Here is a 15,265-nt window from a genome sequence, read left to right on the forward strand (position 1 = left end):
AATGACTCTATATAATAGATCACTCTGTGTGTAATGACTCTATATAATAGATCCCTCTGTGTGTAATGACTCTATATAATAGATCCCTCTGTGTGTAATGACTCTATATAATAGATCCCTCTGTGTGTAATGACTCTATATAATAGATCCCTCTGTGTGTAATGACTCTATATAATAGATCCCTCTGTGTGTAATGACTCTATATAATAGATCTCTCTGTGTGTAATGACTCCATATAATAGATCCCTGTGTGTGTAATGACTCCATATAATAGATCCCTCTGTGTGTAATGACTCTATATAATAGATCCCTCTGTGTGTAATGACTCTATATAATAGATCCCTCTGTGCGTAATGACTCTATATAATAGATCCCTCTGTGTGTAATGACTCTATATAATAGATCCCTCTGTGTGTAATGACTCTATATAATAGATCCCTCTGCGTGTAATGACTTTATATAATAGATCCCTCTGTGTGTAATGACTCTATATAATAGATCCCTCTGTGTGTAATGACTCTATATAATAGATCCCTCTGTGTGTAATGACTCTATATAATAGATTCATCTGTGTGTAATGACTCTATATAATAGATCCCTCTGGGTGTAATGACTCTATATAATAGATCCCTCTGTGTGTAATGACTCTATATAATAGATCCCTCTGTGTGTAATGACTCTATATAATAGATCCCTCTGTGTGTAATGACTCTATATAATAGATCCCTCTGTGTGTAATGACTCTATATAATATAGGAGTTTCACTTTTTGTATTGAAGAACTGAAATAAATTAACTTTTTGATGTTATTCTAATTTAGTGAGATTCACCTGTATTTTTTTTAATCCCCATAAGGGACTTGAACCTGTGGTTGTTTGCCAATACCATCGCAGTGGATAGGGAAAATGATGGTGTCCTATGAAGTCCAGTCCGTGGCTTGGCTTAACATGAATACCAAGATGGCAAACATAGCGGCTATCGGTCAAAAATTGACAGCGGTGTTTAAAGGTTTAACAGTTATGGGCAGATACCAGATTTATAACACAGCCAGCGTTAGTCGTGCGTGGAGCGGACTCAGCTCCTGATCGCGAGACATAACCGTTACAGGATGTAATAGTAAGTCATATAGAGGGAAGGGGTTAATAATGTGAAAACCTTTTTGTAATATCTTACTCCTATGCTGAGATATCATCATTTAAAGTTACACGTCCCGTCCCCGAGGCTGCACTACTGAGAGATTCTAATGGCAACATTCTATTTTCTGTTAAGCATCGTCATGGCGACCTTGTAAGAATTCAAATCACCAGATACATCAATATCTGCACTCCACCTGACATGAACAGTGGCAGTTATGTTATATGTTGGTGTTTCCATGACAACAAATCAGAATCTTGTTGTCACCAGAATCTTTAGTGCAGCCTCGGGCTTTGGGCCGGTAACTTCAATTGTTCATATCACAGCAGAGACGTAAGATATTAATACGCGGTTTTCACATTATTAATGTACATTGCTCTGCTTGGTCTAATTAAGATTTCTACATCTTTAATGAACACAAGACTCTGGTATAGTGACAAATTAGTTTGTGACATCATTTGCCTGTGTCCAATATCCAACAGATATCAGAGAACTTTCCTTTTCTCACTCCATGATACAAAGCATGGGGACACCAGAAAATGTAAAATAATATGTCCTCTATGTAAATCAACAAGTAAGTCCCTTTCTCCTCTATGAGGGTTGGTTTTAGTTAGGCACTTTTATTAGGATGCTATATGGCAATAGGATGTGAGCACTGCATTGCGGTATTATTTGGTCATTTCATAGTGGCAATCCAATGGTTCTGCTATCTGGCCAGTACAATATGGGCACTTTACGGCAGTACGGCGAGATTGTTTGATAACTTTCTGCCTGGGGTGAAACCTGTAGAAAAACTTGTAAATATTGTATAGCACAATGTTCTAGGCCATACGCTTTCAATTTTCAGGTGGAGTTGTACTTTAGCTCATTTTGCATAGATTTGCGTCCTGGACACTTACCTTGTACACAAACCTCCTCCTTGGAACAAAGCCGCAGATCAAAGAGACAGCCTGGAGAAAAGGAGATAGAAGAAACTGTGAGCGGTAAAATCCGCACAATTGGAAGATATTATCGTTGAACTTGTTTTGAATCTGTAGCTTCATCATAGAGAAAGCCTGTGAGTCCTGCTCCCCCCACCCACTCATAGAGAAAGCCTGTGAGTCCTGTTCCTCCCACCCAATCATAGAGAAAGCTGTGAGTCCTGCTCCCCCCCCACTCAGTCATAGAGGAAGCCTGTGAGTCCTGCTCCTCTCACTCAGTCATAGAGAAAGCCTGTGAGTCCTGCTCCCCCCACCCAGTCATAGAGGAAGCCTGTGAGTCCTGCTCCCCTCACTCAGTCATAGAGAAAGCCTGTGAGTCCTGTTCCTCCCACCCAATCATAGAGAAAGCCTCTGAGTCCTGCTCCCCCACCCAGTCATAGAGAAAGCCATTGAGTCCTGCTCCCCTCACTCAGTCATAGAGAAAGCCTGTGAGTCCTGTTCCTCCCACCCAATCATAGAGAAAGCCTCTGAGTCCTGCTCCCCCACCCAGTCATAGAGAAAGCCATTGAGTCCTGCTCCCCTCACTCAGTCATAGAGAAAGCCTGTGAGTCCTGCTCCCCCCACCCAGTCATAGAGGAAGTCTGTGAGTCTTGCTTCCCCTACCAAGCCATAGAGAAAGCCTGTGAGTCCTGCTCCTCCCACCAAGTCATAGAGGAAGCCTGTGAGTCCTGCTCCCCCCACCCAGTTATAGAGAAAGCCTGTGAGTCCTGCTCCCCCTACCAAGCTGTAAAGAAAGCCTGTGAGTCCTGCTCCCCCCACCCAGTCATAGAGGAAGCCAGTGAGTCCTGCTCCCCCCACCCAGTTATAGAGAAAGCCTGTGAGTCCTGCTCCCACCACCAAGTCATAAAGAAAGCCTGTGAGTCCTGCACCTCCCACCAAGTCATAGAGAAAGCCTGTGAGTCCTGCTCCCCCACCCAGTCATACAGAAAGCATGTGAGTCCTGCTCCCCCTACCCAGTTATAGAGAAAGCCTGTGAGTCCTGCTCCCCCCACCCAGTCATAGAGAAAGCCTGTGAGTCCTGCTCCCCCCACCCAGTCATAGAGAAAGCCTGTGAGTCCTGCTCCCCCCACCCAGTCACAGAGAAAGCCTGTGAGTCCTGCTCCCCCCACCAAGTCATAGAGAAAGCCTGTGAGTCCTGCTCCCACCACCCAGTCATAGAGAAAGCCTGTGAGTCCTGCTCCCCCTACCCAGTCATAGAGGAAGCCAGTGAGTCCTGCTCCCCCCACCCAGTTATAGAGAAAGCCTGTGAGTCCTGCTCCCACCACCAAGTCATAGAGAAAGCCTGTGAGTCCTGCACCTCCCACCAAGTCATAGAGAAAGCCTGTGAGTCCTGCTCCCTCACCCAGTCATACAGAAAGCATGTGAGTCCTGCTCCCCGTACCCAGTTATAGAGAAAGCCTGTGAGTCCTGCTCCCCCCACCCAGTCATAGAGAAAGCCTGTGAGTCCTGCTCCCCCCACCCAGTCATAGAGAAAGCCTGTGAGTCCTGCTCCCCCCCACCCAGTCACAGAGAAAGCCTGTGAGTCCTGCTCCCCCCACCAAGTCATAGAGAAAGCCTGTGAGTCCTGCTCCCACCACCCAGTCATAGAGAAAGCCTGTGAGTCCTGCTCCCTCCACCCATTCATAGAGAAAGCCTGTGAGTCCTGCTCCCACCACCCAGTCATAGAGAAAGCCTGTGAGTCCTGCTCCCTCAACCCATTCATAGAGGAAGCCTGCGAGTCCTGCTCCCCCCACCCAGTCATAGAGAAAGCCTGCGAGTCCTACTCCCCCTACCCAGTCATAGAGAAAGCCTGTGAGTCATGCTCCCCCCACCCAGTCATAGAGAAAGCCTGCGAGTCCTGCTCCCCCTACCAAGCCATAGAGAAAGCCTGTGAGTCCTGCGTAACTTATCCACTAAAGTGATTTATAGTATTTTCGTCATGAGTTTGTACTATACATAGAGAGATCTCAAAATCATTCTGCGTGGGAGAAGGACGGAGGACTCATAGACTCAATGCGACGCTAGTCACTACTCACAGGCTTACAATGAGGACAGTCAAGAGGTCCAGGGTCAGTACCAAGAGGGTTCGTAATAGACAAAGGGAAAAGACAAAAGCGTAGTCAGGTAATAGTCTGAGGTCAGAAAATCAGGATCAAGACAGAGGGGTAAGTACAACGGATGGTCAAAAGGTAAATCGGTCGGCAATGGAAATCAGAATACAACTCAGAGCACAGAGCAAACAATCACCACTTGAGCAAAGCTACTATTGGAAATGGTGTGACCACTGTCAGAGTGCTAAATAGCCCTGGAATCACCCAGAAAAAAGGCGAGGTCCCAGTGAACTGATTGACCCGGCAGTTAAAGGCAAACTCAACAAGAGGTAAGAATGAAGACCAGTCCTCCTGCTGAGCCTCAACAAAACACCTTAAAATTTGTTCCAACGACTGATTCATCCTTTCTGTCTGACCGTTGGTTTCAGGGTGATAAGCAGAGGAAAATGACAAACATAATCTTAGGTACACATGTACATATAATTTGGACCCTGGAGTAGAGGAAGGAGCCAACGACTGGACTTTACAGATCTCAGCCTCCAACTTTGAGGATACCACAGAAACCACAGTGCCTTCAGGAAAAATGGAGGTTCTGAAGGAGAAACTGAATCAAGACTGCGTGATAAGGCGTCAGCCTTCACATTCATGGACCCTGGCGTGAACGTGATAGAAAAATTTAATCTAGAAAAAAATAGGGACCATCTGTCCTGTCTTGGAGTTAACCATGTAGCAGATTCAAGTTAAGCTAAATTTTTATGTTCCGTCACCACAGTGACCTGATGAACTGCCCCCTCCGAAAAATGGCTACATTCCTCAAAAGCTAATTTGATAGTGAGCAGCTCGCGACTCCCAACATCATAATTTCTCTCCGCAGACAAAAATTTCCTATAGAAAAATTCACATGGCCACAAGTTGGTCAGAGTTTTGGAACCTTGAGATAATACAGCCCCTACCCCGACCTGTGAGGCAGCCACCTCTACGATGAACGGATTCTGGAGATCTGGTTGGATTAAACACATGAAACACTCTTTCAAGTTACTAAAGGCTCCAATAACATCCGACCACCAAAACTTTAAGATCCGCTCCTTTACGTGTGAGATCAGTAAGAGGTTTAACAATCTGCGAAATAAAACTGTATAGATTTTATACAGTAATTGGTGAATCCTAGAAAACTTGGCTTTAAGGTCACGAGGTTAAACCCAATCAATTATGGCCGGCAGCTTCCCAGGATCTTAAACCCTTCAGCCGATACAATGAACTCAAGGAACGATATTTCTTGAATAGAAAACGTACATTTCTCAGTATTAGCAAACAAAGAATTTTCCCTGAGCTTTTGTAAAACAAAATGAACATATTCATAGTGTGAATCCAAATCAGAGGAAAAATTAAATGCCGTCAAGGTAAACCACAATAAAGCTTCCAATACAGAAAAGATATTGTTCATCAAGTTTTGAAATACTAGTACATTGGGTAACCCAAAAGACACGATAAGCTTTTCACATAAACCTTTAAAGACACCATTTTCCACTCATCCCCCTTCCAGATACTTATCAAATTATAAGCCCCTTTAAGGTCCAGTTTAGAAAACCATTTAGCCCCCGGGGGTTAAGTGGAAGTGTGTAAATATTCTTAACTGTAATTTTGTTTAATTCACAGAAATCGAGGAAAGATGGAGACCCCAATGTTTCTTTTTAAGAAAGAAAACCCCAGCAGCTACAGGCGAGGAGGAAGGACGGATATGACCCTTCCGTAAACTTTCGTTGACATATTCTTTCATGGCGGTACGTTCATTACCCGATAAATGAGCTTTAGGCGAGCTTTAGGCAATTTGGCATCAGAGATAAGATTAATAACGTAATCATAAGGATGATGGGGAGGTAGTATCTCTGACTCTTTTTCCGAGATCACATCTCCGAAGTCTTTCAAGTTCCACGGCAGACCCTCCAGACTAGCGGAGCAAATTTGTACAGAACTGAGACATTTCTTATGACAATCAGGACTCCACTGAATAATAACCTTCTGACACCAATCGATAACCTTACAGTTCTCCCTAAACACCCGGAACTGATCTTTCCCCCCTGAAAATTTTATCAGGGAGAAGAACTACTGTTTCGGGAGAGACCAACTGTATATCAGAAGGTACAGCCGTAGGAGCTACTGCCGGCAGCGGAGGGTCCTGAGTAGCACCCAGCGTGCTGGAAACTGACCCTGCAGCTGAGACTGTGAGGCTTATTATTTCTGGTGCTCCCGGGCCAGATCCTAAACCATCTGGGTCATATTTGTTACCTGATCGCAAAGTGTGTGAATTGGTTCCATACTGGTGGGAAGAAAAAAAAAATTGGGCCAATTGTAATGTGACGCTAGTCACTACTCAATGTGACGCTAGTCACTACTCACAGGTTTACTATCAGGCTAGTCAAGAGGTCCGGCGTCAGTACCAAGAAGGCACACACTAGACAAAGGGAAAAGACAAAAGAATAGTCAGGTCACAGTCCGAGGTCAGAGTATCAGGAAGGTAGCAGATCAAGACAATGGGGTAAGGCAAACGAATGATCAAAATGTAAATCCAAGGTTGGCAATGGAGATCAGAATACAACTCAGAGAACAGAGCATACACACACCACTTGAGCAAAGCGACAATTGCCAATGGTGTAACCACTGTCAGAGTGCGAAATAGCTCTGTAATCACCCACAATGGATGACACCTGGAGGAGATACCATAGACCCAGCCAGATAGGACGGCTGAGCTGTCAATCACAATACTCACACCTCTGCCTCAGATTGGGCGGTTGAGCTGTCACTCACAATCTTGACAGCTAAGCAAGCCCTTAATCCCACAGGGCGGCAGAGCTGTCATTCACAGCGTCCCTAGGACACCGTAAATGGTGGAATCGTGACACTTGCTCTGTGAATGGGAAGGGCATGCAAGATTTACAGGTTTTGGTGGGGAATTAAGGTCTCACTGGCTTTCCCTATAAATGAGCGGAAGAACGAGACTCATAAGCTTTCTGTATTTCTAAATGGGTGATTCAGGGTATCTCTATGAATTGGTGAGAGGAGCAGGACTCAGGCTTTCTCTATGAGTGGGTGGGAGGAGAAGAACTCACCGTCTTTCTCTATGAGTGGGTGGGAAAAGCAGGATTCACAGGCTTTCTCTTTGAATAGTTGGGAGGAACAGGACTCACAGACTTTCTCTATTAGTGGGTGGGGAAAGGAGGACTAAAAGGCTTGCTCTATGACTTGGTGGAAGAAACAGCACTCACAGGCTTTCTCTATGAGTGGGTGGGAGGAGCAGGACTCACAGGCTTTCTCTATGAGTGGGTGGGAGGTGCAGGACTCACAGGCTTTCTCTACGACTGGGTGGGTGGAGTAGGACTCACAGGCTTTCTCTATGACTTGGTGGGAGGAGCAAGACTCACAGGCTTTCTCTATGAGTGGGTGGGAGGTGTAGGACTCACAGGTTTTCTCTTTGACTTGGTGGGATGAGCAGGACTCACAGGCTTTTCTATGACTTCATGGAATGAGCAGGGCTCACAGACTTTCTCTATGACTTGGTGGGAGGAGCAGGACTCACAGGCTTTCTCTATGAGTTGGTGGGAGGAGCAGGACTCACAAGTTTTCTCTATGACTTGGTGGAAGGAGCAGGACTCAGTATTTTCTCTATGAGTGGTTGGGAAAAGCAGGACTCACAGGCTTTCTCTATGAGTGGGTGGGAAAAGCAGGACTAACAGGCTTTCTCTATGACTTGGTGGGAGGTGCAGGACTCACATACTTTCTCTATGACTTGGTGGGAGGTGCAGGACTCACATACTTTCTCTATGACTTGGTAGGATGAGCAGGACTCACAGACTTTCTCTATGACTTGGTGGGAGGTGCAGGACTCACAGACTTTCTCTATGACTTGGTGGGAGGTGCAGGACTCACATACTTTCTCTATGACTTGGTGGGAGGTGCAGGACTCACATACTTTCTCTATGACTTGGTGGGATGAGCAGGACTCACAGACTTTCTCTATTACTTGGTGGGAGGTGCAGGACTCACATACTTTCTCTGACTTGGCGGGAGGAGCAGGACTCATAGGTTATCACTATGAGTGGTTGGGAAGAGCAGGACTTACAGGCTTTCTCTATGACTTGGTGGGAGAAGCAGCACTCACAGGCTTTCTCTATGACTGGGTGGGAGGAACTGGACTCACAGGCTTTCTCTATGACTGGGCGGGAGGAACTGGACTCACAGGCTTTCTCTATGATTGGGTGGGAGGAACTGGACTCACAGGGTTTCTCTATGACTTGGTGGGAGGAACTGGACTCACAGGCTCTCTCTATGACTGGGTGGGAGGAACTGGACTCACAGGCTTTCTCTATGGCTGGGTGTGAGGAATTGGACTCACAGGCTTTCTCTATGACTGGGTGTGAGGAATTGGACTCACAGGCTTTCTCTATGAGTATTTTTACAACATGATTCGATTTATCTCTAATAAAGAATAATTATATATCAGTACTAAAATTCTTATAATTTAATTTAATCTTTTATTTAACACACAAAAAGCAGAAATACAAAATATGAAAAACTAAGCCCCTAAAAACTCGTTAAAATTAGGGCAGTGTGGTACACCTTGTACCACATGTGTTAAATAAAAGTTGAAATTAAAATATAAATTTGAGTACTGATATATAATTATTCTTTATCAGAGATAAATGGGATCATGTTGTAAAAATGAATTAGTGTGGGGATCACCATTGGAATGAATTAGATTTATATTGAATTCCTAGATCCTATTTTTGATATTTTCTCTATGAGTAGTTGGGAGGAGAAGGATTAACAGGCTTTCTCTATGAGTCGGTGGGATGAGTAGGACTCACAGGCTTCCTCTATGAGTCGGAGTCACGCCAGGTGTGGGAAAGACTTAGTGTAACACAGAGGGAAGAGGGAAAGGGAGCCCAGACACTAGGGAAAGGGGGAAGTGGAGACCTCCTAGTCTGGTCTAGAGTCACCCTGTCTCAACTACCATCCCTATATTGCCTCTTCAGCAATGGCCGCAGAGATGGGAGGAGATGAGCTCTAGTTGATCTCCACTAAACTCTATAGACAACAAGGGTAGACAAACAGCGGGAGAATGCTTAGCTTTAGATGACTCCAGACAAATGCGAACTCGGCCTCAAGCTCCAGAGAGGACGACTTACTGCTCTTGCTAAGCCTTCACAAGTAGAAATTAATATAGCCGTCACCTCCCTCTCAGACACACCAGTTATATATACACCCAGGCAGAGAGCTAATTACCAGAGGGAGGTAGCCACTAGGTCCTAGAGACAGCCTTTCATCTAAACAGATGTCTGTAATGCCAAACTTAGAGATCTCATGCAACTAACTGCAGGGCGACTCTGTCACCTCTGATACACCCGTGACAGTTGGTGGCAGGAGCAGGACTCACAGGCTTTCTCTGTGACTTGGTGGGATAAGCAGGACTCAACAGGCTTTCTCTATGAGTCGGTGGGATGAGCAGGACTCACAGACTTTCTCTATGAGTCGGTGGAAGGAGCAGGACTCACAGGCTTTCTCTATGACTTGGTGGGAGGAGCAGGACTCACAGGGTTTCTCTATGAGTCGGTGGAAGGAGCAGGACTCACAGGCTTTCTCTATGACTTGGTAGGAGGAACTGAATTCACAGGCTTTCTCTATGAGTGGGTGGGAGGTGCAGGACTCATAGACTTTCTCTGAGTGGGTGGGAGGTGCAGGACTCACAGGCTTTCTCTATGAGTGGGTGGGAGGTGCAGGACTCACCGGCTTTCTCTATGACTTGGTGGGAGGAGCAGGACTCACCGGCTTTCTCTATGACTTGGTGGAAGGAGCAGCACTCACAGGCTTTCTCTATGAGTGGGTGGGAGGTGAAGGACTCACAGGCTTTCTCTATGACTGGGTGGGGGGAGCAGGACTCACAGGCTTTCTCTATGACTTGGTGGGAGGTGCAGGACTCACAGGCTTTCTCTATGACTTGGTGGGAGGAGCAGGACTCAGCCGCTTTCTCTATGACTTGGTGGGAGGAGCAGGACTCACAGGCTATCTCTATGAGTGGGTGGAAGGTGCAAGACTCACAGGCTTTTTCTATGACTTGGTGGGAGGAGCAGGACTCACAGACTTTCCCTATGAGTCCTGGCAGCAGTTTTACGTGAAAACACTGAATGAACCCATAGAAAACTATATCTACACCTCTGAATTCAGGAGCTCTTGCTCTGTCCGGTGCTGCCTCCTGATAAGGACCTGACAGATACAACTTCTCCTACCTGTAGGCTACAACCTGCTACCCTCCCTCTACCTTTACACTATTCATCCTGCTATACTTCTCAGTTTCCTCTCTTATACTACATTATTGTCGCTTTACTGATCTTTTACTTCACGATTACCTATCCTTCCTCCGCACACTTCTCATTTCCCTTTCTTCATATCCATACTCCAGATCTGTGCCTATCCTTGTACACTGATGCTTTTCCTCACTTATCCATACATTATCCACAAATTACCTCTGCCCCATTAATATTCAGCTCCATAATAAGTCTATGCACTGCCGTCCACCATACTTTACCCTTCTTAGTGTCTCCTTATATACTATATTCTCCTCGTCCTCTCTCCACACCCCTCACAAGCTCTCATCTATGGCTGAAGATCCTCTTCTCATCCACAACTAACCACAAAATACCAGAACGCTCCTTCAATTCCATCATAATTACATGTATCCAGATCAACAAGGCAGAGAAACCAAAAAACTGATGGGAAGAGAACGGCTAAAATCCTCAGAGACCATCCAGCTGAATTACCAGAGCTTCTTCATATGTCAGTAAATTCCCATCTCCACTTGACGTAGCAGATGATTGCCCTTACTGACGTCAGCGTGGGCTCTCAAATAATTGTGAGGCGGGCAGAGGAAGATCCAGAAGAGCAGGAATATGATATCTCCCCGCTCTATGATCCATCCGTGCATGCTATAGTACTGCAAGGCGCAGATTCAGCTCTGCTACATCTTACACCAACCATAACCATACAAACCCAGGCTTATACTCTATAGGCTGTAGAACAATCTGCATTAGATTCTATTATTGAACGTTGCTGTACAATAACTGCCAACATCTCCTCGGAGATTTGGCACCAAGTCCCCCATGTAGCACTTCGGGGGATAATTCATGGTGGTTATTATCACCCACACAAACCAAAATACAAGCGATTGTAAAGGCCATCTTCAATATTTGACGTGGGATGAGTCACAGGAGGAAGAGGGGGTGGAGAACCAGGCATGAGTAACGTCAGTATCTGAATCAGCGTACTCTACATGCACATGACATACATACATATATCTATAGAATTATTATACAGAACCAATCCAGATATAGAGCATATAGGATTCAGCATATACTGTGCTGTAGGAGGGGCAGGGGGTGGGGGACCTGAATGTTGCTTGGATATGATGTTTTTCATGTTACATTCATATTATATATTAATAATGGCACTAACAAAGGCAGATCTTCTGGTTTTACAGCAGCAATGGGCAAGGACAGGGGGTCTACTGGTGTCCAAACCCAAGGAAAGCGACTGTGCAAATAAATATATAGATTATGCAATAACTCATATTTATAGAAATAAACCTCTGCAACTTTCTAATTTAGCTTAATTCTTCTCTATTTCCAAGATTTGCTTGCTGTCAGTGAATAAAGATATTATTTACTTAAAGATGATTCAACCTGTACAGATCTAATACTTGGCACATTAAACCTATATCCAGTCTAGACTTTCTTCTCAGACCTAAACACACCACTAGCATTAATCTCTCTCCTGGCCTGATAGTTTGCAACAATGTATCAGTGCAGGTGAAATGTATCAGCCTGGAGAGCAGCAGGAAACTTAATTTCCTTCTATGACAGAATCACTGATTGGGTGGATCAGGGAAATGCTGTAGATATAGTATATCTTGACTTCAGCAAAGCATTTGACAAAGTATCTCACACCATCCTTATTGAAAAAATGACCAAGTATGGAATGGACAAGGCAACTGTCTTAGTGATCGGACTCAAAGAGTGGTCGTAAATGGCTTCACATCCAGTTGGATGAATGTCTCAAGTGGGGTACCACAGGGCTCCGTCCTGGGACCTGTATTGTTCAACATCTTTATCAATGATTTAGATGAAGGAATTGAGGGTAAACTGATTAAATTTGCTGATGACACAAAGCTAGGAGGGATAGCTAATACTAGAGAAGAGAGAGAGAGGATTCAAAAAGACCTAAATAAACTGGAGCAGAGGGCAGCAACCAACAGAATGGTTTTTAACAGGGAAAAATGCAAAGTACTACATCTGGACAATAAAAATGAAAAAAGGATATATAAAATGGGAGGAATAGAGCTAAGCAACAGCACGTGTGAAAAAGACTTAGGTATACTAATAGATCATAGACTAAACATGAGTCAACAGTGTGATGCAGCAGCAAAAAAGGCAAATACAATTCTGGGATGTATTAAGAGAAGCATACAGTCTAGATCACGTGAAGTCATTATCGGTCTTTACTCCTCTTTGGTCAGACCTCATCTGGAATACTGCGTCCAGTTTTGGGAACCACATTTTAAAAAAGACATCGACAAACTGGAGCAAGTTCAGAGAAGAGCGACCAGAATGGTGACTGGTCTGCAAACCATGTCCTATGAGGAACGGTTACAGGATTTGGGAATGTTTAGCTTGCAAAAAAGAAGACTGAGAGGAGACTTAATAGCTGTCTACAAATATGTCAAGGGCTGTCACATTGTAGAAGGATCATCTTTATTCTCATTTGCACAAGGAAAGACTAGAAGCAATGGGATGAAACTAAACGGGAGGAGACACAGATTAGATATTAAAAAAAACTTTTTGACAGTGAGGTGATCAATGAGTGGAACAGGCTGCCACGAGAGGTGGTGAGTTCTCCTTCAATGGACGTCTTCAAACAGAGGCCGGACAGACATCTGTCTGAGATGGTTTAGTGAATCCAGCATTGAGCCGGGGGTTGGACACGAGGACCCAGGAGGTCCCCTCCAACTCTACCATTCTATGATTCTATGATTGCCAAGGCAGGACACAACTGCAGTGAATTCTCAGTGACCTGAACAGATTTATTTTCATCCTCTGATATTGAACAAGACTGTTTCCATTCACTGATAACAAGCAGAGATCTTAAAATTATGGGGTATATCCTGGAGTTTCAGCTTTTCAGTTTTATGTTGCAGCCAGGACAACACAGAACTACAGGTCAGGTGTCATTGCCGCTTTATGCAAGTGCAGTCCTATGCAATGATTTATCAAACTGCAGGATTCATAATTTATAGGAATTTCCAGTATATCGAAATCATCATCCTCACAATCCCGGGGCAGAGGAAGATTCCTCTTTTCTATACTAATCACTTTTAAATTATTACGTATTTGTTTTTGGGGATTGTGGCAGTGATGCCAGTCTGTGTGGCCCATGGTAAGATGGACCATAAATTTACAATAGGGACTACAAATGTGGACCATAAATTTACAATAGGGCAAATTTACCAATTCTGGACTCAATCTTTACTGGGCTGCGCTGCAAGTGATCTCAGAGGCCCTTTAGCATAAAGTTATAATCTCTGGCTTTTTTGTTTTGTGGGTCCAGATCTTAAATGTTAAAGGGATTTTCCCATCTCATAAAGTGATAGGGTATTACTAGGATATGCCATCACTTTATGATCGGTACGAGTCTGAACTCTAGTATAGCTGTATCCTCCTCTCGCCACCTCAGACCAAATAACCACACAACAGTGTTGTATCCCCTTTATTTTCAGGAATGATTGGGGTCCCTCCTGGATCAAAACGTCATAATACAGTATATCCTAGCAATAAGCCATTACTTTATGGAAACTCCTTTAAAGGGAATCTGTCACCCCCCTGTATGGCCAATAGCAGCGGTCTGATTCCAGAGAAAAGCGCTTTAATCAATTCTTTTTTCCACAGGCTTGGCGTGCGGGGGACACCAAGCAATCCCTGCCCATGTGCTTATTATTCCACCAAATCCCGCCTGTATGCTTAATTATCATATTCCCCCCTTCCTTTGCACATCACAGGGCCCTGTGATGTGCACTGTGCTCCGTAACTTCCGGGCATGCGCAGAGCGCCGCTCACATAGAGCTCACATAGAGCGCGCTCTGCTTCATCCCGGCCCCGTCTGCCTGTGCTCTGCGCCGCAGGTTTCTATTGCGCAGGTGCTGGAAAGTGACAGTGACTCTCCAGCGCCTGCGCAATAGAAACCTGCGGCGCAGAGCACAGGCAGACGGGGCCGGGATGAAGCAGAGCGGGCTCTATGTGAGCTCTATTTGAGCGACGCTCTGCACATGCCCGGAAGTCAGGGAGCACAGTGCACATCACAGGGTCTGTCACAGGGCCCTGTGACAAGCAGGGGAGGGGGGGATATGATAATTAAGCAAAGAGGCGGGGATTTGGGGGAATAATAAGCACGCCAAGCCTGTGGAAAAAAAGAATTGATTAAAGCGCTTTTCTCTGCAATCAGACCTCTACTATGGGCCATACAGGTAAGTATAGATTTACTTTTCTATCACCTGTATGCCCATAGTAGAGGTCTGATATCGCCCAGGGGGGTGACAGATTCCCTTTAAGGAGTGCTCTAACTGACAAAAAGGCTAAAGGTCCCATCTGGCCTTAGGTCCTCAGTCTCTGCCCTAATGCCCAAAATGATTAGTATATCCCTGACCCTTTATTTTGATTAAACACTGTACTTTTACATAGGACTGCAATTAAATCTACGCTCTTATCTGACCTCATTGAGTTATTCTGAGGAACAAAAAAATACTTATAGGGCACCTTCAGTTCGGCTACATCTATATAATGCAAACAGCATTCAGATCGATAAGCATTAATTGACCTAGCAGCTATCAAAGCAGGAGCGGACATATCATTGGTGCAACCTGGGGTCCGAGAGGTAAGGGGGTCACTGCCACCTCAAAAGCAGGTGCAAATGTGCATTATGATGAGCTATTTGGCTGCAAAGGGTCCATATATTGTTCATGCACAGGGGCCCTTTCCTGTATGTGTCCGCCAGTATATCAAAGGAAGCTTTTTGAGGTACACAT

General features: G+C 44.9%; 1 protein-coding gene across 2 annotated transcripts in view; it reads right to left on the reverse strand.

The window, feature by feature from the left end:
• Positions 1-15,265, reverse strand: part of PTPRN (protein tyrosine phosphatase receptor type N) — a 114,384-nt gene that overhangs the window by 97,275 nt on the left and 1,844 nt on the right. For both annotated transcript variants that reach the window (XM_073647342.1, XM_073647340.1), the window contains exon 2: positions 2,033-2,083. In XM_073647342.1, the coding sequence (XP_073503443.1) occupies positions 2,033-2,083 (51 nt within the window). The remainder of the gene's footprint in view (positions 1-2,032; positions 2,084-15,265) is intronic.

Source organism: Phyllobates terribilis, unplaced genomic scaffold (genome assembly GCF_046119375.1).
Source record: "Phyllobates terribilis strain yellow unplaced genomic scaffold, ASM4611937v1 Scaffold_9__5_contigs__length_417890890, whole genome shotgun sequence".
NCBI classification, from domain to species: Eukaryota; Metazoa; Chordata; class Amphibia; order Anura; family Dendrobatidae; genus Phyllobates; species Phyllobates terribilis.